General features: G+C 44.1%; 1 protein-coding gene across 2 annotated transcripts in view; it reads left to right on the forward strand.

Annotated features, from left to right (window-relative positions):
* Positions 1-26,650, forward strand: part of PPAP2B (phosphatidic acid phosphatase type 2B) — a 152,422-nt gene that overhangs the window by 113,992 nt on the left and 11,780 nt on the right. For both annotated transcript variants that reach the window (XM_011941486.1, XM_011941476.1), the window contains 3 exons: positions 8,509-8,786; positions 9,187-9,244; positions 21,089-21,265. In XM_011941486.1, coding sequence (XP_011796876.1) covers positions 8,509-8,786; positions 9,187-9,244; positions 21,089-21,265 — 513 coding nt within the window. The remainder of the gene's footprint in view (positions 1-8,508; positions 8,787-9,186; positions 9,245-21,088; positions 21,266-26,650) is intronic.

The following is a 26,650-nucleotide window of genomic DNA, read 5'->3' on the forward strand; positions in this document are numbered from 1 at the left end:
AAAAAAAAAAAAAAAAAAAGCTACATAATAGGTTGCTGGAAGACAGGGGCCAGGTCTTTTCCTCTGGGCACATGGTAGGTACTTAATAAACACCAGGCAGACATTTCTCCAGGAAGCATTCCTTAGCTGTCTCCTCTCCTACCTTCCAAAGGTCACAGAGAACCCTGGGCCTACCTCTGTGGCTGCAGTCACTGTGCTGATTCTCATGTCTGTTTACTTGTCTATTTCTTGGCTATCCTGTTAGCTGCATGGGGGAGTGACAGATCTGATTTGATTTGGTATTGCTCGTGTGAGACGTAGACCTTGGTGCTCAATATATGTTTGTGAAAAATCACTGAAGAAGTCATAAACTGGGGGCAGAAAATCAAAAGCATTAGGTCAAAAGATATCGGAAGATTCACGGAGCAGGGAAAAATGTCCTGTTTTCTTCCTTAAAATCTCAACTATGCTCCAGGAGGCACATGGGAACACACTCTGTACCATATGCAAATTTCTTGCTGGAGAGACAAGAAGAAGAGCTTAGTACCTGCAAGACTTGTTTATTCAATATCAGGCTTCAGTTTGCCCACATCTGGACTTCATTAGTTCCTCCCCACCCCTCCATCTCCCTTTATCTGCAAGAGCCCTGCCAAGAAAACAAGGTTCCCCAACATTGCCTCCTCATTAAAGGCTAGTCGAATTTTCAACTCTGAAAAATGTGCAGTTGTGCTGGCCCAGTGGTGCGTTAGTGGGAGACCCAGTCCCCCAGTTTACAATCCTCTACATCTGTGCAATTACCAAGACCACCAACAGAGAGAGGCCACATTAATCCTTCAACTGTGTTGTCCCCTGATCAGATGGCTACGGAGTTCTTCTGAGACCTTCTTATCCCTGGGGGAACAGTGGGAGGGGGCATCTATTTGTGATTTAACGAACACAGGCATGGAGATTGCACTAAATTTTCATCTGTTCCCTTTCTCCACCACCCCCACTCACTCTCGTGTCCTGGAAGAAGTGAGAACAGCAGCAATTCTTCCTTAGTTAGGTACAGCTCTTAGGGATTCATGATTATTTGAAAAACTAATATGAAGGTGATGATATTCTCCATTTGAAGTGATAATGCTTAGGAGGCCCAGAAATACTTTCTGTGAGGGGCAGTGTGTGTTGGGGATGGGGTGGAGAATCAGATAACATTTATGAGCTATTTAATGGACCGGAAACTCATGTCTTATCTTAAATCCTCTTCAACAGCTGTGTGAGGTTGCTATTATTTACCGCATTTGACAAATGAGGGAGGACACTGAGGCTTATAAGGGTGAAGTGACTAGCCCGAGGTTACTCTGCTTAGTGAATGGGGGAACAGGAATTAAAACCTAAGTCTGTTTGGCTTTCAAGCCTAAGTGCTTTAACAGATGCTAATGACGGCCCACTCTGGTCAGTGCTAAGTAGAGTGCTCTTCAGTTAGTTAGCTATAAAAGCTTTTAGTTACTGGGCTTGGAGAGCTAAATGTATGGAGGAAGATAAAACATCTAGAACACTGGGCAGATGACTGCCTAAGATTGACAGTGTGCATCAATGGTTTGTAGAGATGGTGATCACCTGTTGTGTGTAGGTAGGTACAGGGTGATACCTCCCTTATAACAAGCAGGCTTTGTGATAGGCACCTTGCCCTATAAGCTGATGTGTAAAATACAAATCTTGCCTTTGGATCTTATGATTTAAAGGGAATTCAAAGCAAGTACAAGACTGACTATAGGATTAGACCCTCAAGGAAAGGAAAGAATTAGTCTGAAAATAAGAAGAGAGTCAGGGCAGTGCATGGTGGTGGCTGCTAGGGAGGGGAGAGCTTCAAGGACAAAACATGTCAAATGCTGCAGATTGTCTGAGGTCTAAATAAAGTGCTGTGGGAGTTCAGAGGAAGAGCACTTAAGGCTAAGGCTTATGCCAAGACTTCATCATCATCATCATCATCATCATTCACCGAGCACTTGTCCCATATAATTTTCACGACAACCCTGCTTTTGATACTGTCATCATCTTCATTTTTAGAGATGAGGAAACTGAGACTTAGAGAGAGCTCAGTTGTACAAGACTCAAGTCAAAGAGCCAAACTCTAACCCAGGACACTAGTTGGCACTTGAGCTCTACTTTAAGGCATAAGTGGGATTTTCGTCAGAGAACCTGACCTGGGCAGAAGGCGTTGCTTCAGCAATGTTAGAGACTTCAAAACAATGAAGTGTTTTCAGGGAATGTAGAGCAGACCTGTTTGGCTGAATGAATGGAATATAAGGGAGTAGACAAGGTTACAGTAGGAAAAGAAGATTGTGGCAAGATCGTGAAGATCCTTGAATGTTGAGAAATTTTTACTCTGGCTAATTGGCTAGAGGTTGATGAGAGTATTTTAAGTGAGCTTGGTCAATTTTCTAATCAAGGTAAGGATGAGGCCTGAACCACAGTGGTGGCCATGCAAGGGGAATAGAGAGAAAAAGATAGATGCAGGAGACCTTGCAAAAGCCAGATGGACAAAGGGATGAGAGAGAGGAAGGAGTCTAAGATTGCACATCTTTGTCAGTCATATGCTTGGTGGCACCTTGAGCAGAAATAGAGGGAAGAGAAGTGAAGTTTGGGACAGGAGTGGGAATGGGCGTGGCTTTAGACTTGGTTAATTTGAAATGCTAATAACATCTCTAGTTGGGAAGAGTTGGGGGAAGATTGGAATTGGGCCAATTAGGGGAAAAGGGTAGGCTGAAGCTAGAGAGAGAGAGAGAGAGATGGCCTTTGGAAGGTCATCTTCATAGAGCTAATAATTGAAGCTATTGAAGCAGCTGAGATCACAGCAGAACACCAGGAACACAGTCCTAGGGAAGACCCACATTTATTTAGAAGTAGTAACAAAAGCATGCTGGTGTGATATTAAGGAAGCCTAGGACATTCAAGGTAAAAAAACGAGTAAGAGGTTGCAGTAGGCAATGCTGCAGAAAGAACAGCCAGGAGATTCTTGCCTGGACTGGCAGAGTTGGGCTGTCAGGAGGCCCATGACTCTGAGTCCCTGACTTTTGGGAAAATAATGATGCTTTATGCCTCAGACTCTCTTCTTCATGAGACTTGTGGGCACAGGGCAGCCACTGCTAATTTCAACCATAAATAGCTTCTGTAGCCCCTCTCTGGCCTCTTTGCTGTCTTTATTCTAGATATTGGAGTTCTGACTTACCCATAAAACCCAGAAATTACACTGGTATCTTTGGACAGATCTCTGTCTTCATTACCTTTCCCAGACGGTGAGGCACTGATCTCCTGAAAAAGGCTGAAGATGGTAACCAAGTGACAGAAGAATCAGAGAATAAATTTCTAATCAACTATTTCTAGTTACTTAAGATGCCGCACTTTATTGCAGTAGATGGAGCAGTCAGCTCCAGAGAAAATACAGCCATACATCTGTCTCCATCCTTAGAAACAGGACCCAGATACATTATATTTTTCCTTGCCTTTAGGACTGAGAACTAAAGTGAGAAATGTGATTCTCCTTTCATGATTCTCCATCATCAATGGTTTGTTGAATTAATCTTTTCTGGGCAAAAGAAGTTCATCAATTCATGTAACCAAGATGTAAAAGAACAACTTGACCCTCTGTGGCTACCAGAAACTTAGAGGTGCAGGTGCCTTTCAAGATGGCAGGCGCTTACTGGGCGTTCTGTGAACATCTGTCTCTCTGGAGACATACATGCTACTGCCTAGTAGGACTTCTAAGAGAAGGCCAACTCAATGTCATCGGGATCAGCACAGGAATTAGAATGAGAAAGTCCCAGCTTCAGTGATGGTCTTCTTGCTGTCTCATTTTTATCAAGAGTGATTCACTGCCCTCTCTGGCCTTCATCATACGCATTTATATAAGTGTTGGTAATAATTTAGTAATTCATATGGTGTTGTGAGAAGCAAACAGTATAGTGGATGTGAAAGTACTTTGTAAGCTGTAAAGTACTAAGCAAATATTAAAGCAGATCAGAGTATAGGAAGGTTTGTCCTTCAGACTCAGCAGTGGAAGATGAGTTCTCAGTCTCTGAAAGAGAGATTGTTAGGCTGCTGTGCAAAGATATTAGTTTTCTTGGGATAATTTATAAATAGAGTGGAATCTTAAAAATAACACAAAACAGTAGAGTAGGGTTGTCCCTTCTGCTCTGGGTTTAGACTTTGCTTCTGTCTTGATCTGCTGAAAAAGACATACTAGATAAAATGATCAGAAGCAATGCCGTCCGTACACACATTTTCTGGTCCTACCCTTGGAGGGGTGGTACTTCCAAACTCTTCAGTTAGGTATGGTATCGTCCAAGGAGCTCTTGGAAGAGATATTCTCTACAAAACATGTTTTTTATTTGTTTGTTTGTTTGTTGTCTTCTCCAATGGAGGGAATAAAAAAGTTAACTTTTATAGGGCTCTCCTGCTAGGTGCCAGGTGATTGACATATCACCTTATCTAATTCCCTGGCAATCCTGCCGGGTAGATATTATTAACCTTACTTTATAGATGAGGACACCTAAGCCCAGAGAGGTAAAGTCACATGCCTAAGGTAATAGACAAGATTCAGACAGGTTTTTCTGGCTACAACGTTGTTGCTTCTTTCTCCACCTCATGCGCTATCATTTCCCAAAAGTCTATCCTAATTTTTCTTCATATTTCCTCTCCGTAACAGTTAAATATTTGTAAATATGTGGGCAGTTGAGCTCTTTTTCACTAGAGAAGACAGGAAGAGGAGCTGTCTTGCAGTTGGAGCCAATCTCTCTCCAAACTGCAGCCCCTCTCAGGCAAGGACTGATCTGTTTCTGTCCCCTTGTAGCTTAATTGCAATGCTTTCCCATTTTATTAGTTTCCAGATTCTGTGCCAAGTGCTTTAAAAGGCAGGTAGGGGAGAATTCTCTGCTTGCCTGGCAGCCTGCCATCACCCCCAGAATCTGTTGCTTGCTCTTTCAGAAAGGGATCAACATTGAAGGCATTTTTCTCAGCAGTGAAATTTACATATCAGAACCTTGCTGACTGAGGCAGAAATGAGGGCTCTGGGGGCAGGAGTCTGGGAGTGAGGACAGAGTCTTTGTAGGGGGAGGGGGAGGGAAGAGCTTATTTTATTACCCAGGAATAAAAACATTGTGAGTAATGAATAAAGTCCGAAAGCAGTAAATCTGGGACTCCAGAGTTAGGTGTGTAACGTGTTGGAGAACAATTTAAGCCTTCGCCTCGTCTGTGGAGGTGAGGTATTCAGGCTGCCTTTCACAGCCCAAATTTCATTAAATAGACTTTTAGGGGTTAGGATTACAAGAAGCCAAGTCCGGCTGGTTCATAATGATGATTTATGGCTGTGTTGTCGACTCCCTGACCCTTCTATACAAGGGGATAGAGAAAATACATAATTTGTTGCTCATTCACTCTAAAATCTGTCAAGGCTGCCCCAGAAGCCATGTGGTCCTGGAGTCATGTGTCTGCTAAATGGCTTCAGCCTGACCCTCTCCTTAAAAATCTGCAGTTGCTCTCCTACAGTGGAAATTGGTTTTAATAACAATAGAAATAATAAAATTATCTCAATGTAGCCTGCTGTGGGTCTTTGAGCTTAAGTCAGAATACCTGGGCTCTACTCGTAACTCTGTCACTTACTGGCCTCAAATCCTTCAGAAAAGTCAGTCTGCCAGAGCCTTAGTATCTCCATCTGTAGAATGGAATATCTTCTTCCCAGAGAAGATTAAATGAAACTACAGTACAAAATAAATGTAAGAGATGGCTGCTGTTAACATTATTATTAAGAATTTGAGGTACTACAAAATGTTCTTTTCATCTCCTTGTCTTCTCATGAGTGAAGGAAACATTTTACTTTGCAATTTACTGTCTTAAGACTGTGGCACTAAAAATGGAAGTTTTAGAGATGGGACATTAGAGCTGAAAAGAATCCCTGAATTGTAGTCAAACCCCGTCTCCCTGAAAGTGACTGGAGCACAAAGGTGACTCATCTGAGATTAATCAGTAAATTCATGCAAGAGATGCTAATTTGTAGTGGAAACTCACATGTTCTTTCTCAGCATCAAACAGGAAATTGTGTTGACTGATCCTCAGGCCACACCTGCTTAGAAGCAGTTCCTTAATCTGTAGCAGTGGCTGGTTCAGAGAACCAGGGAGCAATCTGAGGTCAGGGATTTTGCCTGGGGCCTTGGTTCTGCTCCCTGCTTCTGGTGTCATCGCTGAGCAAGTAACTTTCCTCTGCTATTGCTTATTACCTGTGCTTGGTTGGCAGGCTAGTGGTGGATGGTGAACATATCCCAGGAGAGTTGAGAATAAATGTCATTGCAGTTATGAAGTCATCAATCAGTCTAGCACCCTCATTTTACAAATGCAGAAACCAATTTATCCCATTTTCACTAAACAAGTAGGGACTTGAACCTTGGCTACTTGACTCCTAGTTCAGTGCTCTTCCTGCTGCATAAAAAATCTCGTATGATTTATAAGTAAGGAAGAATAAAAAAGAGTAAGAGAACATGATTGTGGTAATAAACATCTGGAACTTGTTTGCCTGTGAGGTTACATAGGGTAAATGTATAAACAGGTTCAAAAGGGGAATTAGATCATGAATGGTACAAAAGAATGCTGGGCAGGGAGTCAGTGCACCTGGGTTTAATCTTTAGATGGGAGCTCATTTGGACCTAAGTTTCTTCTAAATATAATGGTCCCTTTCATTAATGACTTGCCATGCTTCTCAGAGTTTAATGTCTGCAACGTGTTATCAAAGCATTCTTGGTAATGTTGAGGGGATCCTTCCAATTTTGTAATAAGGCAACTTTGAGGACTACCGTCCTGCTCCCTTTCATTCATTTGTTCCTTCAACTGATAGTCTTTGAGCATCTATGCAGGGTCACATACTAGTTTCACTCTCCCAGGAAACGGCTATGCCAAGATGCTGGCTAAAGTGCCCTTTGACTATGTTCCTTTAATACAGAATTGTACTCAATATGATCTGGGAAAATGAAGTGTAGCTCTTATATATAAAGCATTTATAAACACAGAGTCACTGTGTCAATGTTGGCAGTGATAGTAGCTGTTCTCGCTGCTGCACCTGTTTGTCCCTGGGCCCAGCTGGTGTTTCCCTCCTACATGGTCGTCCTTCCCCAGACTTCGGAGCCCTTGAGGATCTTGATCAGACCTCGTGCCTTGATGCTTTCCTCCACTGTAAAAGAATATTGGGAGCCTTTGCAAAGGAGTGTCCAGATATGCCACACTATTGCTTCCCTTGTGGTTGTGCACATGCCCTCTTCCCTCTGAAAGGGCAAGTGTAGCTCATCGTCCTGCCCTGGGAGGAAGTGTGAAGGGACTTTTGTGGTGAGTGATGAGTTGACCATCACTGTCTCTGGGCTGTGGTTACAAGCAGGAAGTGCCCATGGCTGGGCTGTGGAGTTAAGACAAAGGCAGCAGGGTGTGCGGTTGTACACATCATAGGCATTTACCTTACAGAACATCAGCTGTCCCCCATCCTTAATGTAAATGATGTCACTATATCTATCTTGAGCGTCAGGATTTCATGACATAAAGAATCTAAAAGCAATGGCTGGCATATAATAGGTAATCTGTAATTGGTGGATTGTTTTCAGTAGTGATAAATCTCTAAGCATCATATCATAGATAAAATGTGAAAATCAAGAAGGATTTGAGAAGGGTCTTCAGGATCAGAGAAGACCGCACAGGCTGACTGGAGGAAATTCACAAACGCTGAAGGGCGTCGTACTACAAGTTCCTTAGGTTTTAGACTGGTATTCTATTCATCACACTCTGCTTCTAAAAAGTAAAAGCATCACTCTCTATGGTCCAGGTCATTTCCCATTCATGTTATCCTATTTGAACCAACAGCTGCAAAGGTGAGCAGCCTCCTTTTATAGAGCAGGAGGCCGAAGCTTGGAGGGCATAGATTATTGCTGAAGGATACCAGATTGGTGGTAGAGTCTGGATTCCCCAGGATTTAACCGTGGTATATCCACCTCTTCATACAGAAACTCTCACCATGGCCAATGTCAGCACGAGGCTGAGGCCCTTATTAGAGTCAGGTCATTGTCTGTGATCCTTTACCCCAAATCCCAGAATCCCGAGAATTGCTCAGACCCTGTGACATCATAGCTACCCTTAACCTTGTCCTTGATTCTTCATTTTGTATTTCTTTTCTATAGTTAAGTTCTTGTCTCTCCCTTAAAAAAAAAAATATATATATATAGATAGATAGATATAGATATATACACACACACACATATATATGCATATAAATATATTTGTATATTTTTGTTGTTACAAAGGTATTACATGGTCATGTAGGGCTTAAAACACCCAACTCTGTTAGCGCTTTGATCTTTCCTTCTGTGCATATTTGTATCTGTATATTTCATAAATAGAAAATTAGGACACTCCTTTGCAAATATTGAATATTCTCTTATGTTGTTAAATATCCTTTACAGCATCAATGTTAATGATGAATCTTGATACCATCTAATTCCCCTATTGGATTCCTTTTAGATCATCACGGGGGAATTCTACCGGATCTATTACCTGAAGAAGTCGCGGTCAACGATTCAGAACCCCTACGTGGCAGCACTCTATAAGCAAGTGGGCTGCTTCCTCTTTGGCTGTGCCATCAGCCAGTCTTTCACAGACATTGCCAAAGTGTCCATAGGGCGCCTGCGTCCTCACTTCTTGAGTGTCTGCAACCCTGATTTCAGCCAGATCAACTGCTCTGAAGGCTACATTCAGAACTACAGATGCAGAGGGGATGATAGCAAAGTCCAGGAAGCCAGGTGAGACACCACCTACCTACCCATGGCCAGAGCCTGAACCCCTTTCATACAGTGCAGTTCAGTGAGCACTTACTAGCTGGTCCCTAGTTTAGATGGGTGAACAAGGCATAGTTCCTATTCTTGAGGAACTCATAGTCAGATGATTGAGACAGATATGTAAATCAATACTTCCAATATAGCATCGGTAAGTACATTTATTTATTCATTCTTTTGTTTATTCATGCATTCATGGGTGCCTGCTATGTTCCAGGCGTGGGTCCAAAGCACTGCGAAGGATGCAAAAGTGAACAGGGCATAGTGCCTACTCTCAAGGTTACAGTCTAGGGAGGGAAGAAAGACAGACAAGTGTGTATCAGGGATGTGAATATGGCTGTTTCATGGCCCTCTCTTGCTCTTACAGGAAGTCTTTCTTCTCTGGCCATGCCTCCTTCTCCATGTACACTATGCTGTATTTGGTGGTAAGTACCCACCCTTTGATCTGAGTAGTGCTCAGTTCCAGCTTCCATCCCTTCTGATATCATAGCCCTCAAAATAGTTAGGGGCATGACATCACTGTGAAATCCTTGAAAAAGAGGTTAGCTAGAAAAGTTAGGTTTAATTCTGAGCTCTGCCACTGCCTTAGCAGAAGTTATTTTACTTTCCAGTTTTTTCCCCTCGTTTTTCAAATAAAAGTAGTATTTGCCATAGCTGCTGGATAAGCATTGTGGACACATTTTGAAATTTTAAAGCGATAAAGACACTTGTATTAGGTTGGTGCAAGAGTAATTGAGGTTTTTGCCATTACAAAAACCCCTGGACTATATTACTTAAATGGCAAAAGCCAATTACTCTTCCACCAACCTAAATATAACGTTTTAGGGTACAAGCACTGTTTCTGAAAATCTGTTGCGGGAAAAGATTGCTAAGTAAGGCTCAGAGAATTAAAGTGAACTGCCAAAATGTACATAAACACCAGGACTGTTGCTAAAGCCCAAGCCTTCTGATAAAATTTTTTTTGCAACGTTCACCATGTCAGTCCTCCATATTCCATGGATGGGAGGGCTTTAAGGATTATCATTACCTAAGTATTTAGAATAATTTTGAGTTTTGCAAAATACTTCTGCTCCATGAGGACGCATGACTTCATAACAACACTGTGAAGTATAAAATCCATGCCCCGTTTCTCAAATCCACAGACCAAGGCCCAGAGAGGATAAGCAGCATGTTTGAGTTCCTTCGACCAGTGGTGGAACGATGATTTGATTCCCATGTTTCTCTTCTCATGGCCATGTCGACTCTGATTTCCTGGAGACGGTTGGGCAATGCAGGTGAAGTGCCCTGCTTGCCTCCAGCTGCCGGACAGATAGAGGGCTGCTCTGGTTTTCTTTGTCAGTTACATGTGGGTTTCCCTGCCTTTCCTCTCCCCTTGAATGAGGTCGGTGTGTGCCAAGGCACTTCCTGCTTTCAGCTGCTTTGATGGAATTCAGAGCGAGAAGGTGCTGAGAGGTCAGACGTAGCTCAGAGGGGCACAAACTGTTTGAAAAAAAGAACATTTTGATTTCAACTTATTTAAAAAGCATAATTAGGAATTGGGAAAAACAACAGAAAGTTTGTTTGATTTATTTATCTTTCTCCCCCAATCCTTTCCAAGTTTAGAGGCCTCTAAACTAAGCCAACATTGGCTTCCCATTACTGAGGATGCAGAGCTGAAAGATGGGCCCCAACCTATGACAACATTAAACGTGGATGTTGTGTGTTCATGAATAACACTTCCCTCCATTCTTCATCTTTTTGTTTTTGTTTTGCTCTTAGAAAGGAAAATTTAGCAAAGATACTTAGGTTCCTGCTCCCTGTGTATATTTTACCCAGGACTGGAAACAATTTTAAAAATGTAATTTCGGTGTTTTATGAAAGTGCTTAGAGGAACTGGGTATGTGTTCACTTTTTTCATATCCCTTCATTTTATTCCGAAAGAAAAATACTGGATTGTTTTGAAGCCAGCACTGTGCACTGTGGCCTTCACAGCTGCACCACAGGTGAAGATGCTGACACGCTTTGGATGCCTTCTGTGTGCCAGGCACTGTATCTACTTACTCTGTGACATTTGCTTTTCAGTGACCTGATGAGGTGTATTTTGATTATCCTATCCAATTTGAATCTAAGAAGTTTAGTAACAAAAATTCCACCGTCAGTAAGAGGCAGAAAAGGTATTTGCAGGCCAGATTCCAACATTGTTATATGTTCTTTTCGTTGTACTGTGCTACAAAACCCACAAACAAACAAAAACCAGACCTCTTCAGGATGAACTTAAGGAATATTTCCTTTTAACCCTAACTTAAGTTTTGCCTGAAGGAGACCTGTCTCCTTTTGCTTTGATAGTTGAGATGTCCCCTCCCTCCCGTCCCCAACTCTGATTACCTCCTTACCAGCTAGAGATCTCTATGGGGATGATGGGTGAGACGTATATTTTGACTGAAGGTTTATTTGCATCCCTCAAACGGAGGAAGAAGTTGTAGTTCTTCCATATTGCTGGAAGGAAGGAAGAGAAAGAGGGAAGGAGGAGGAAAGGAAGAGAGAGGGATGGAGGAGAGCCTCCTTTGGCTGGGTACGGTGGCTTATACCTGTAATCTCAGCACTTTAAGAGACCAAGGTGAGAGAATCCCTTGAGGCCAGCAGTTTGAGACAAGTCTGGACAACATAGGGAGACCGTGTCTCTTTAAAAAAGTAAACGACGAGAAGAAGAAAGAGAGCCTCCTTAATCTATCCTCTTTTCAGCATAGTATTATATCCCCATCTCCTACCCCACTGTGCACATACATTCTTCAGAACTCTTGTACAAACACACATTCAACACTCACAACTCACATATACAACACATATGTGCACAGCTGTGTTTTTAGCTCTAAGGTTATCTTTCCCTAAAACCACCAGTGAAGATAAGGGCCAAAAAGTAAGGATGGCACTCTTTACTACGGCATGTGCTTATGTGATATTCAGAGAAATCCCAGCTCTTCTAACATCTGATCTGCAAAACTTTCTTTTTTGTTGTTGTTGTTCTCTTTTTTTTTTTTGAGACAAGGTCTCATTCTGTCACCCAGGATGGAGCACAGTGGCACCGTCTTGGCTCACTGCAACCTCTGACTCCTGGACTCAGGTGATCCTTCCACCTCAGCCACCTGAGTAACTGGGACCACAGGCGCATGCCACCACACCCAGCTAATTTTTGTATTTTTTTTGTAGAGATGAGGCTTTGCCATGCTGGCCAGGCTGGTTTTGAACTCCTGGGCTCAAGCGATTCAACCACCTTGGCCTCCCAAAGTGCTGGGACTACAGATGTGAGCCTCCATGCTCAGCCGATTTGCAAAACTTTCTTTTTTTTTGAGATGGAGTCTCGCTCTGTTGCCTAGGCTAGAGTGCAGTGGTGCGATCTCGGCTCGCTGCAACCTCCGCCTCCCAGATTCAAGCAATTCTCCTGCTTTAGACTCCCAAGTAGCTGGGATTACAGGCGCGTGGCACCACACCCAGCAAATTTTTGTATTTTTAATAGAGACAGGGTTTCACCATATTGGCCAGGCTGGTCTTGAACTCCTGACCTCAGGTGATCCACCCACCTTGGCCTCCCAAAGTGTTGGGATTACAGGCTTGAGCCACTAGACTTGGCTGATTTGCAAAACTTTCTAAAGAAAGTTCACACCATTTAGGCCCAGCAGAGGAGGTGGGAAACTCTGCTGTCAGTCCAAGAAGCCCTTAGACCCTCCCTCAGGGCTTTTATGTTGGGCTTCAGGAAGTGCTGGAGTTGGGCAAATAGACTGGCCTCCCTGGTGCACCCTGTGCTGTTTTTTGGTTCATGCAGCCTGTGATTCGTAGCTTCCCTGGGGTGTTGGGGAGAATCACATTTGAGTCAGCCAGGTTCAGCATTGACAGCTTTTGTCTTTAGAATCAAGCAGATGTGGAATCAAATCTGGCTATATCCATGACTAACTCTGAAGCCATGAGTGGGTTACATAGCTTTAGAGCCTCAGCGTACTCATCTGTAAAGTGGAAGTGATCATGTCTGTTTTGCAGAGTTGTTGCCACTTTACCTCTCTGGACCCCACTTTCCCCATCTGTCAGATGAAAGAGTGGGATGAGATGGCCTGTCTGTTTATCTCTCAATCACTATGGCTCTATTTGAAAAAAGTTTGAACTGCCCTAAGTGCTAAAAAGGAAGATAGGGAGCCATCAAGACAAACTTATGCCTACATTACCATCGAGTTCAGAGAATAGCAGACCGGAAGCACCAGCCAGCTCCACTCCAGGCCTTTCAGCAGCAGCCACTTCTAAAGCTTCCATAACTTTAAGAGCACTTCATGTTAGGTCAATGAATAAATTTTGCCAAATGATGAGCTTGGAAAAACCATGCCCCAAACACCAAATTATCTCTGCACACAGAAGCTTAAGGGTGAGGTTAAGGCTTGTTAGAGATTAATGCAAGTTCTAATTTAAAAAAAAAAACAAAAACACAAACCCACAGCATATATAAACATAAAGTATGCTTTATACCTCTGAGCCCTGGCCTGAACCCCAGAGGACCACATCTGAATTGACCCTGCACCTCCATGGTTGGAGATTGAGGATGACATACTATCTGGATAAAATGTCAACACCAGGGCAGACACCAATTCATGCAGCACACCTGGTGTCTGCTCCGTTGTGCTGGGTCCTGCCCTTAAGGAACTCACCTGTGCATCCAACATTCAGCATTTGGTACATGCTTAGTGAGGAACTATGATGCACTTAGCACCAGGCTAGGAGTGGGAATGGGGAGATGGTTACCGCCCTTGCATAATTTAGTCTAAAGAAACAGTACACAATGATAATAGTCTGATACATTGTCTCTCGGGGCAAGGGGATGTGTAGGTTATATTATGGACTCTCAGAATTGTGACCCCTAGGCTAACCTGGAGCAGAGAGTGGCAGTAGAGGTAGTCAGTCACATGAAGATAGAGGAGACTGGAAGAACTACATGTGTGAAGGTGAAAAGGAGGAGGTGATTTGAAGGACTCCAGGTATTCAGTTCAGTACAGTTCTGAACTGTATTTGGATGGCTGCTAGGAACCAGGGAATGGAGGGCACGCTTGAGAGTGGAAAATACCTTTGGGATCAGTCCCAGCTCCTCATTTTGCAGGGGCATTCAGCAGCCACTTTGTGTCAAGGCCTTTCCTTAGCTGCTGTTCTCCCCACACCCCACCCTGAAATCTGCACCTTACCCCCTCCCCTTCTTTAGAAGCCTTTCCTGACTATCCTGTTTAAAATGACAACCCCCTCCTCTGATACTGTTCTCCCTGTGCCCCTTTGCAGCCTTACTTCTCACCATCTGACATACTACATTTTTACTTGCTTGTTTGTTTCTTCCAACTAAATTATAAATTCTGGCTGGATGCAGTGGTTCATGCCTATAATCCCAGCACTTTAGGAGGCCAAGGCAGGAGAATTGCTTGAGCCCAGGAGTTCAGGATCAGCCTGGGCAACATAGTGAGACCCTGTCTATATAGATAAAAAAAAAAAAAATTATTAAAAAACATTGTAAATTCCCCGGGGGAGAGATTTTTTGGTCTCTTGATTCACTACTATGTCCTACTTCCCAGAACAAGGCCTGATACCTAGTAAGTGTGCAATAAATATTTGATGAATGAATGAATTTCAGGTCTCCTGACACTCTCGGGCCATACTCCTTTCCATTCCAATCAGAACTTTTTTTGTCTCCTCATCTCGGACTTAATAGATTGCTAAGGGCCTGTGTCATGTAGGGAAAGTCTTTGCTGCCTCTTTGCTGAGCTCTTTCCCTATTGACCCTTTACTGTGCTGTCCCATGAGAACTATTCTTGTGTCAGAGGGTTTGTTGGATGCCAAGGAAACAGGGAAGTGGCTGTGCTCTGACAGCCCTTTCTCTGGGCTGTGCTTGTTAGTCATTGAGGTTTTGTTCAGCATGTTTGGCGCCCTGGAGCCTGGGGTCTGGTATGCCCACGAGGTGTACCCACAAATCCTGGGAGTGGCTATAGAAACTCCTTGGGGGAGCAAGATTGTTGTTTCCAAGGGGAATAAATCACTGTACCAGGTGTTTTTCCTCTTTTTTCTCCCTATATCATTCACTCGCCCCACCACACATCCGTCTGTTTCTGAGTACCTATTCTGTGACAGACCTGTGTGAGTGCCTGGGGACACCGAAAGAGCTCATAATTTCGTGTGGAAAGCCAGAGAAGTAAATAATGGCCAAACAACTAGATGCATTCTCTGCTTAGGGGTGGACTGAGGGGATGGAAGTGGCTCTCACCTCTGCTATAAGGTATAATGGGTCAGCTCTTAGACTCCCTTCTGCTTCAGATCAGCTCAGAGATTATTCCACTGTAACTCTTACAAAAGCTGTACATTTGTGTTTCAAATGCGGGGGTTGATGGAAGTGTGTGCAGGTGAATTAGAGGAGTCTGAAGTTCCAAATGTCCCCTAGAGGTTGTTCTTTGGTGTAATGCCCTCAAACTGCCTCTTTTCTCCAAAGACAGAGACCCAGTACAAAAAGACTAAGACTTTATGTGAAGCAGTAATTTCCTAAGGAGGCCAGGCAGTTCTGTGCTTAGAGCACAGACTCAGAAAGAGGCAGATATACTTAATGTACATCACGTCTCTTGGTTACCTTGAGCAAGTACCGTGGCCTCTTTTAGTTTAATTTCTTCATCTGTAGAATGGGCACAGTGGTATCCACCTAACAGGATTATTGTGATAATTACAGCACCTGGCCCAGGTGCTACACCAGTAATTTAAAGCACCTGGCCCAGGCGCTACACCAGTAATTTAAAGCACCTGGCCTAGGCGCTACACCAGTGCTCAGCAAAATGGTAGTTTTCTTTCCTCCCTCTGATAGTGACAGAAGACAAGATTTGATTTTCTTCTAAAGGAAAAGTCAATCAAAAATTCTTTTGTCCTGAAAGTAATTAAAGAACATTCCAGAGAGAAATTCTAGTTCTACACTATGTTTGCAAGCTACCCACCAGAGACATGAATCAGAGCCCAGTGAGAGCCATAGAGGAGATTAGAGAAGGGAGAAAGTTTCTCTCTGGGTGTCAGTGGTCTGGCCTGGCTTCCAGGAAGAGGGTAGGCAGGGACCTAAGGAAGGACAAAAGCCTCCTTTTCACTCTTAGCAGAGCTGTCCCAAGAGCAATGGAAATGAAGTGAGAGGACAGCATAGACCTGTTCCACCAGTATGCAAATCATGTAATGAAACACAAATGACTTAGCAAGAACGAGAGTGTGACTCACCCACTCATCTGACTCTGCTGGTTCAGACCAGAGGAACAGCCTCAAGTTCAGTCGGACACTTTCTAAGGAGGTTTTGTTGGAATTCCACCAGGCCCCAGTTCTGAAGCTAGGACAGGGAAGGAGAAGAGAACTCCACTGATAAAGTGAGTTCTACATGCCAGGGACTTACATACATCATTTCGGGGTATGGGAAACAGACATACACCTTTCTTTTTCTCAAATCCACAATCGGCAGTTTTTTTTTAAGCAACTGAAAGCGAAATCTTAATACAAGAAAAGGTCTTTAAGATTATATGCTGTTCTAGTGAAGGGACTTTTTTACATCTGTGTCTTTCACAGAGTCTTGAATAGATGCTTCTAACATTTTAAAAAATAAACTAATCTTCTTACACTGTATATGAGAAAACAGAAATTCATAGAAGCAGAATGACTTCTCCAGGGCCATACAGCTTGTATGTAGCAGAGAAAAGGTTCCGATCTAGTTGCTCTGGCTGCAAATTACTTTCTGCTGTGTCATAGTGGTGCTTGGGAAGTAGTTTGAGAGGGCTGATTCTCTAGCCCAGAGGCCATGCAGATGGGGAAGTGAATGCAGATAAGCCACAATGTCAGCAATAGACTAGAAGAGGCCAAGATGATTTAGGCTTTCAGGTTTTATCCAGCTCTGCTTACCCTTTCAGGGCACCTAGGACTTTACTAAAGGCCCTGTGGGTGTTCTGATCTGGGAAAGTGTGTTTTGGTACAGAATAGGGGGATGGCATCATCTATCAGAAGGGTTTGACTTCCTTTCTTGAATAAGTTGTACCTGTCTCCTGTGGAGTGGGAATAATTGGAGCATCCAGAGTTACTTGTCCCCAGCCTCCAGAATGTACTCCCTGTTCCCAGTGAGGCCCAAACCTCTGGCCTGGAGTGGCTCGTGTGAACTGGGCTCTACACTGGCAAAATCCAATCCATTTAGCAGCAGTGAAATTGATGTGAGATGGAGAACGTCATTGTATGCTTTCATCAATCTCAAAGCCTGCTGCTACCAGCTTACTTCTCATATCAGATGTAGCCACTGGATGGAAAGTCATTGTGCAATCTCATTCTCAACTCTTCTTTAAGTTTCACCAAAACTTACTTGTTTTGGTGAAAATTGCCACAGTCACTGAGTAAATGTCATTCACCAGGGCAAAAAGGTAACCTGGATTTCTGAAAAGTATCCTGAGTTCCCATCCTGTGCCAGACAGGTTCCTTTCCATATTGTCTCCTTTGATACTGGCAAACCAGAGAAGGAGATACCGTTCTACCTATTTTACAGATAAGGAGACTGAGGCTTATAGAAGTAAACTGACCACCCACTTAGTAAGTGTTAGAACCAGGACTGGAGTCAGGGCTATTATACCCCAAAATGCACTTTACTAATGCACCTCTTTCCCCAAAATCCCCAGCTGCTGACACCAGGATCAGTGCTGACCTTGAAGCATTCCTCCATAAATGTGTTAGTTACTGATGGATATCAGGGAACAAGGTCCCATCTGCTTACTGTGATTCCGTGTCTGACTGACTGCTCCCCAAAGGCATTCTTTTCCCTTGGCTCCCTACTCCTTTCTCATTCATAAGCACTCCCTTCCTTTCTGGAGCTATTCTGATGACTGGTCTCTTCCTCTCTTCTCAAATTCTTCTGGTGTATTTATTTTTTTCTTGTATTAAGCTCCAACCTTAAGTATCTGAATCAGTGGAAGGGGAGATGTGGGCCTTGTCCGGTTGGGAAACACGCCCTTCCTCTGCCCCACCCTTGGTTTCCAAGGCTTGTGACCTAAGTCTGCATGCAGGGGCAGGGGGAATGGTTGGAGGACTCGTAACAAGCAATTTCCGAGGACCTACCAATTTTTCAGCAAGGGAAGTTAGAAAGTCTTGCCACTCCAAATTAAGAAATGTGATTAAAGAATAAAATCACCTATTTATTGAGTAGTATTTCATGCCATCCTCTTGATCTACATTATCAACCAAACTGGACCACAGCCTCTAAGAGAGTGGTTGCTACACTTATTTTATACGTGAGAAAACGGAGGCTCAAGGAGGTTTTCCTGATTAAAATCTGTGCTCTGTCTGTTATGTACCCCACCCTTGTCCACTGCCAAGAATAGCTGAGGGAAGGCCAAACATACTGAGTACACTGCAAATGGATGATTCCTTGTTCCTTGAAGTTGCCGTTGTCCTGAAGACATGTGTTGAGTTGGAGCTAGACTAACACCTTGTTTATCCCCATTTCCAAAAGAAATCGTCTTTTCATCCACTGGTAGGTCATTAAGGGAGTAGTCTTTGGCCTATAGCTCCAATTCACTGACTTTGGTATTGCCTATAGTGACCCAGTCTTGCCTAGTTTGGTATTGCCTGTAGTGACCCAGTCTTGCCTAGAGCTCTTGAAAAGCACTGAGAGTGTGGTGCTCAGTGTTTTGCATGAAATCATTTAACTTTTCACTATTGCTTACAATAATATTTTCCAATTGTGATTCAAATAGGTAGGTGTTCTCTGAGAATAGTGATGAAAGGTCAAATAAGTATTCTTTCCTGCAGGACTTCTCAGAGCCTTTAGTAATCTTATAAGCATGATAAGTGACAAAAATAAGGATTTAGTATAGATCATTCACCTACCTTTTTTGAAGAAGCCCTTAATATTCAGTGGAATACGGTTTGGGAAAGACCGGCCTGCAAAATAAGCTCTGGGTTGCTTAGTTTGACACTGAAAGCCCTTCATGAACTAGGCCCTCCTTGTCCCTGCAGCCCTATTTCTCATCACTGCTCACCCCACTTCCCCAACACCCTCTTCTCCAGCTATACTGAACTATTTGAAGTTTTGGGGAACTTCTATGGCAGGCCTCTGAGCCACCCTCTGCCTGGAATATATATCCCTCATTCCTGTTCCCTTAAACCGAGCAAATACTCATTCATCTTTAGGATTCAGGTCAAGTATCCCTTCCAAATAGTAGTTGACCCTGGCCTCTAACTTCTTTCATAGCTCCTATAAAACACATTAGTACACTTACTTATTTTCTTGTATCCCTCAACTGTCTGCTCTATACATCAGGATTTATAACTCCTCATTTTTCTTTGTCTTTAGCACTTTTCTTATTGCCTAGCTTCTTTCTTTTTTTTAAATTTAATTTTTATTATTATTATTATTATTTTGCCTACTGCTACAGATTTGGTCTTTTAGGTTATCTTTAGAATAATTTTTTCTCCAGATCTTTTTAGGATGTCCATGGCAATCTAATAGTTTTTACATATCAACTTCTGAATTTAAAAGTTGAGTGTTCTAAGTAAAATTCTCACTCTCTGTCTCTTCAAATTGTCCTTTACCTCCTTTATTCCATAAAGGCTCTGTGCAATCTTCTTCTACATTTTTAACTGGTTATTATTTATATATGAGAAAACCATTGTTTTTATCCCTTGTTTAGCAGGCAACGGCCTCAGTACGATCTTTTGTCAGTATTCTTATTTTTTCCTCTTAAGTTTTTCCAATAATACATTTATATAATTTCAAAATGATTATAAAGTTGTCTGCTGTCTTCCATGTCTGTTTATTTGAAATAGTTTTCCATATAGTTGAGGATTCAGTCCTAGACACTTATGGCTAACAATAATTCTGGGATCTTCCACTCTTCTGTCTCATCAAGACTGACCACTTGCTTGCTCTTTTCTTGCCACCGAAGGAAGGTGTCCATTTGTCCCAGGAAGAACAAACTTATGTCTTCAGCACTGCCACAGGTCTATCTTTAGGCCATCAGCCTCCTCCCCTCCGCTCTCTTCCCTTCTCCTGCCTCTCCAAATGCTTTGATTTGTAGTTGGAAGTTCCTCTTGTCCCCTTGCCTCTTCCCCCTCATTTCCCAAGTTCCCACAGGAACCTGGGAATAGGTTGTGCCCAGAGGTTAGAACGGAAACTGCAGCAAGATAACTCTGAGGGGACAATGCCCAGTTGACGTCATTTCAACTACTTTGCTTCAGCTAGAGGTGATTTTTTTTAATCTTCCATTTTTCTTCAGGTTACTCTTCTACTCCACCCTGTCTAGTGTCTGTCAACTTGTATTTGAAAGTTCCCTGGCATTGTCTTGTTGGTTTATTGTTTCCTTATATTCTCATTCAATATCCATAGTTCCAAGTGGTGACTTGGAAATGTGTCCTTGGTAGAGCTGCTTTCTTCTGAAGCAGAAGCATCTCATTGGGGATGTAATAACTTCCTCTTATCATTACATATTTAATTTCCATGCTGAAACCAGGTAGTGTAGGGATTATATAGCCATAATCTCCAGGGAAATACACAAATGTGTTAAGTAAGTTGTCATCAATTGTTAAAAAAAAAAAAAACCTTTGCAAGCCCTGGTTACTGCTCTTTAATTATTAGTTTCAATCAAGAGGAAGATAAAGGGAAACTATCATTTATTAAGTTCCTACTATGTGGGCAGTATGCTAAGGTCATTTACACATATTGTTTTGCTGAGCTTTCCCTAGTTTTTCTCCCTAGATAAACTATTTGTCCCATTTTCTAGTGTGAAAACTAAGGCTCAGCATTTATTTATTTATTTATTTATTTATTTGAGAGAGTCTCGCTCTGTTGCCCAGACTGAAGTGTAGTGGTGCGATCTCGGCTCACTGCAACCTCTGCCTCCTGGGTTCAAGTGATTCTCCTGCCTCAGCCTCCTGAGTAGCTGTGACTATAGGCACACGCCACCACACCTGGATAATTTTTGTATTTTCAGTACAGATGAGATTTCACTATGTTGGCCAGACTGGTCTCAAACTCCTGACCTCAGGTGATCCGCCCACCTCAGCCCCGCAAAGTGCTGGGATTACAGGTGTGAGCCACTGCGCCTAGCCAGGCTCATCATTTAAATAACTGGCTTGAGGTCATGTTCAAATTGCTGTATCTGCAACATGCCACCCAAGGTCTAGATAGTCCCAGTTCGTAGAAATGTAGTGTGTGACACCTGGGGTTATAGTGCATGGGAGTGGGGAGTCACGTAATGTCTGTTCTCTTTGTCTCCTTTCTCCAGCTATACCTGCAGGCCCGCTTCACTTGGCGAGGAGCCCGCCTGCTCCGGCCCCTCCTGCAGTTCACCTTGATCATGATGGCCTTCTACACGGGACTGTCCCGCGTATCAGACCACAAGCACCATCCCAGTGATGTGCTGGCAGGATTTGCTCAAGGAGCCCTGGTGGCTTGCTGCATAGTAAGTAGCATCTTGTCCTCAGTATGCAAGTGGAGCCCTGGACTGTTGCTTGTTAAATGTTTCCAGCTCAGTGACTAAAGCTAGAGAGCCCTCGTTCCTGTTCCCTGCCTGGGGTCACCTGGCCTTAGGCCTTAGGACTCCTTCAGTAAAATGAGAATAATTCCTGCTTCTTCCCAGCCTGGGAATCAAATCTTCCCAGTCACTGGGATCAAAACTGGGATCAAAATCACTGGGATCAAAACTTCCCAGTGAGTTTTGATCCGATAGGGTCTGTAAATCTTCTCTGTAAATACAGAGGGTTTGGGCTCATAGAATGTTGCAACTGGAAGAGAGCTGAGATATTATCCAACTTGCTCATGTTATAGATGAGGAAATTTAGGGAAGAAACTTACCCAAGGTCATGTGTCAGCAGGTCATGCTTAGTGTCATGCTAAGTCTGTTGACCTAGTAGCAAGATCTAAGTCTCCTGACTCGAGTGCTCACATGCTGTTTTGGTGGACACTGAGTATGCAATGGGACTTCTCGGCTTCTTGGAAAATGCCTCCTCTTCCCTCTGTGACCTTGGGAGTGACTCAGACAGATGCTAAACTCAGTGTTCATTGGAGAAGAGGAGGTTTTCTGAAGGCTGAGCCCTCCCTCAGGCTGACGGCCTTGTACATCGAGTCACAGACTTCCTAGGGATAACTTGGGATGGACCACATACTGATTTGCCCCAAATGAAGTACTTCATCTCTGACTCCTGGTGAAGGTGGGAGAAGGCATTGCACTTCTCTGAGCCTCCATCTGTAGGCGCTGCTTTTCCTGCCTGCTAAGAGTTTTGAGGGATTTGTTCAGCAAACATGACTGAGCACCTACTTTGATATTGTGACTTCCTGGGCTCTCCTGAGGGGAGCTCACCCCAGCCCAGCAGGAATCCCAGAATACAATAATAGCTGGATATTTAAGCACCACACATGTAGGTTGTATTGTTGTTAGTATTATCCTTGGTCATTCAGAGTAAGAATTATGAACAATAGAGAGATCTCAACCAGCTTCTTATCCTTTCCTGGTTTGTGAGCCTGGCTGCAGGCTCATGTCTCTATGCAGCCTCTCCCCAGCTCCTCTGTAATAGCACTAAACACTCTGGATTGAAATGGTGATGGCTGTCTTCCTTTAGGCTGTGAGTTCTTGGGGGCAGGGACCATTTGTAACATATATGTTACTCTCCCTGTCTTATCAAGGCCTCTCAGGGATTCTAGCTCAGACTAAGCACATGTGTGCTTAACAAGCAAAAAGCCAGAATCAATGAGTTGATCTAACCCTTTTTGAGAACACTGTAGGGAGTATTCTCTTGAAGGTATAGGGATGAATAAGGCTCAGCCCTCCCAAGGAAATCCCATTCTTGCTCCTCTCACAGGCTAAGCACAGGAGCTCAGTGCCATGGGGGCTGTCACAGTGACATGTGCAGGGGGCTTCAGCAGGCAGGGAAGCACCTGACTCCATGTGCACGGGTCAAGGAGAGGGAGAAGGAGTTGCAGCAATCAGAGTGGGTGCCACGAAGAAAGCAGTGTGTGAACTGCCTGCAGCCTTTGACATGGGAATCCCAGCCTACGGGACTGGCTGTTTTAATGGCTTTCTCCCTTGCTTTCTTTTTCTTTTTTCTTTGTAAAAGTAAAGGCCAAAAGGGAGAGAAACTGGGGGAGCAAACCGTTAATGAGAGCAGCTGTCACTGACCCGCTTGTTCTCTGGTGCCTGGCCCTTTAATGTGAGGTGACAGTGGGGGATGGGCATTTGCACTGAAGGGTAACCCTTTACTGACTGTGCCCTCCTGAGCTTTGCTCTCAGCAGGAGGACAGCCTGCGGGGGCCTGCTGTTGTGGTTCCTTCTTGGCGCCACTGCCCTAATTGGACTCCTCTGCACCCCCAATTAAAAAAGTTAAAAGGTTGGGGGATCCTTACTAGCCTTCCTCTCTTTTATATCCTAAAACATGGGCCATAAGCAATTAGACAGAGTGTTCGGGAAGACTATGGCTTATTTTCAAGAAGTGAAATGAGGGTTCTGACTTGTGTCCTGTTTGGCTCTTGCTGACTGTAGCACAGTATAGGAATTTGATCCTAGCGTTTACAAAGACCTACTCTCTGCTGGTGCCGTTCTGATACTTTACACATTGTCTTCCTTTTTTTTTTCTTTGGAGAGTCTCACTCTGTCACCCAGGCTGGAGTGCAATGGCGCAATCTCGGCTCACTGCAAACTCCGCCTCCCAGGTTGAAGTGATTCTTCCGCCTCAGCCTCCCGAGTAGCTGGGATTACAGGCACCCACCATCATGCCCGGCTAATTTTTGTATTTTTGTAGAGACGGGGTTTCACCGTATTGGCCAGGCTGGTCTTGAACTCCTGACCTCAGGTGATCCGCCCGCCTCAGCCTCCCAAAGTGCTGGGATTACAGGCGTGAGCCACTGTGCCCGGCTGCCCATTGTCTTCTTTTAGCCACATTAAGCCGTTGTTCTACAGCCATTTTACAGAAGTAACTAGGCCCAGAGAGGTAACTTAAGTCATCCAGGGTCAGAGAGCTAATAGACAGCTGCACCACAATTCTCTTGGACTCAAAGCTATGCCCTCTGCACTCTGCAAGGAGAGGAAGTCCCTGAAGCTGAAGGCCCTGCAGTTAATCCGAAACAAAAGCTGCATAGTTAGCTGCTTAAAGAATATCATTTAATTGTGTCCCAGAGTCCTTCCTAACCCTTTGGGTGGATCCAGTTATTGCTTTGAGTTTGAAAGCCTGATTTACAATGTAAAGATGGTTTGGAAAGGGGTGATAAATGTCTTTCTCTGCCTTTCGCCCACTCACCTGTGAACATGCGGGAACAGGGACTCAATCTTACTTATCATTTTTCTCCAAATGCTTGACACCCAGCCTTGTGCTCAGTGGGACCTCATGGTCCAGAATGGCTTGGAATCGCAGCACTGAGAGATTCATTTCACTGAAGCCATCTGAGAGGCCCATTCAGGCAAGTGCCTGGAAGCTGTGGCTACTCAGAATAAAAGTTTGGGAATGTTCAGCTGGGAGAAAAGAAGATAGTGTCTTTTCCAGTCGTAAGCTCCCAGGATTCTGTTGTCCTGGGTTTGATTGTGAGGGAGACAGAAGCAAAGCTCAGGACCCTGGATTGAGCAGAGATGGGTAGATCTGTGGGGAGGTGTGAGGAACCAGAGACCACGTGATGAAGACACCAGGTACCCGGGAGAGGGAACTGTGAGAAGGATCACGGGCATCTGCCTCATGGGTTTTGCAGCTTTATCAGGGTTGTGCAATGTAGCTGTCACGTGCCAGGCAGGAGTCTGTGGCCTCTGCTCTGCTTGTGCCACATTACAGAACTTTTCCCCACGAATCAGGGCCGCTGTGCCAGTGAATCCCAGGAAGGACCAAGTTCTCTTCTTACTGACGACTATGGCTATACTGAATGGTGTTTGAAACACAGAGACGTCACCTGAGGTTAGGAGGATCATAAAAAAAGCAGCACGTATGGCACAAAAGCCACCGCTAGAGGTGCCAAGAAACACAGAATCCATTTTCCAGTCTGCCAGATAACCTCCTGAGCCAAGCCTCTACGGACTCCCTGTTAACTGAGATGTAATCTTCGCCACATTTGCCGAGAGCCCAAGCACTTAGAAGGTAGCAAAACTGGAGTTTACCCCAGACAGTCTGACACAGAGCTGGCACTCCAAGACTCAGACTTTGGCAGGCCTCCTCTCATCTCTCTACCCCTTTACCTCCCGGCATGTCAAACATTTCAATATTTTCCAACACCCAAGTTTCTATATTAGATAGCTGTCCCCTTTGATGGAACACAGTTCCAGTTTCACTTCATCTCTGGTGAAGCCTTCTGTGTTAGTTGCCTCTGGTTGCTGTAACAAATTACCTCGCATTTAGTGGCTTAAAAGAATGCAAGTTTATTTTCCTACAGTTCTGGAAGCTGGGAGTTAGAAAAGGGTCTCACTGAGCTAAAATCAAGGTGTTGGCAGGGCTGTGTTCCGTCTAGAGGATCTAAGGGGAGATCTGTTGCCTTGCTTTTTCTAGCTTTCTGGAGTTACCTGCGTTCCTTGGCTTATGGCCCCGTTCTCCACTTTCAAAGCTAGCAGCATAGAATCTTCACTTCTCCCTCTCCCTCTCTCTCTCACATGCATACACTTCTCTGGCCTTTGCCTCCATTTGTCACACCTTCTTCTGTGACTTTTGTCCTTTTGCCTCCCTCTTTTACAGATACTGGGACCACCTTGATAATCCAGGATGATCTCTCCATCTCAAGATCATAGCTGAATCTCATTTTATCATGTAGCATCATTAATTGCTTCTGGGACTTAGGATGTAGGCATCTTTGGGGGACATTGTTCAGCTTTCCACAACTTCCCCAGTCCCTGAAGACAGTATCGTCTCACTTCCTTCCAGTCCCCCATGGCCCTTTGCACTTTCTTCCTGCCATGGCTTTAGGCCTGATCTATTCACTGCCTGCTCATATGTGTGTCTCCTCAGCTAGATTGGGGGTCACTTAATAGCAGAATCCGTGGCTTAACCTTCTGATTATTTATTCTCAGTGCCTAGTATAGTAGCTAACACAATAGGTGCTTCATCAGCATTGGATAAATGGTGAATGATGTATTAGCTGGTGGCTTCAGGCCAGACACTTCTCTTCTGGGCCTAGTTTCCTTACCTGTAAATTGAAGCTGGAGGCCTTGTAGCTCCATGACCTTTGTGCACAGGCATCCTGTGGCACAGCTGACTTTGTAGTAACTGAAGTACGGTGCGTTACCCTAGAATGTTGGTTCCATAACTGCAGAGCCTTGGGCAACAGGCATGACAGCCAAGAACTTTTACCTGGGTCTGTTGAGGGTAGATCCTGTCACAGCAGGCAGACTTGTCTAGACAAAAATCACATGTCAGATGGAAGTCTGGTTTCCTCCTCCATTGCTTACTAATTGAATGCTTTCCAGAAAGGGAAGACAATGGAAGCCAGCACAGGCGGAAGACCTATACAGTGTCATGGACTCAACACAAAGACACAAGCACTTAGGGTCAGCTAGGCCTGCCTGCACACCTTCAGAGATCTGTACAGGGGTACACGGGACAAAGGAGAGAGCCACAGCCCAGATAGACCACGAGGTGCATGGGCAGACCCGGTCGTACCCAGACAGACAGACGTCCATTCTGTCTGTCTTGCCAGAACTCAGAACCACAGACACACATAAACAGACAAATTAAAAAAAAAACAAAAACACAGGCTCATATTGACTGTCCCAGCCCCCCTCCCGCCTACACACTCACTAAGTCACCCTACCAAGGATGTGAAATTTACAGCTGGACTCACCCAGGGACTAGGACGAAGGAACAGACATCGGTTCATTTCCTGTCTG

The sequence above is a fragment of the Colobus angolensis genome, unplaced genomic scaffold, assembly GCF_000951035.1.
Source record: "Colobus angolensis palliatus isolate OR3802 unplaced genomic scaffold, Cang.pa_1.0 Scaffold102, whole genome shotgun sequence".
In the NCBI taxonomy this organism is placed as follows: Eukaryota; Metazoa; Chordata; class Mammalia; order Primates; family Cercopithecidae; genus Colobus; species Colobus angolensis.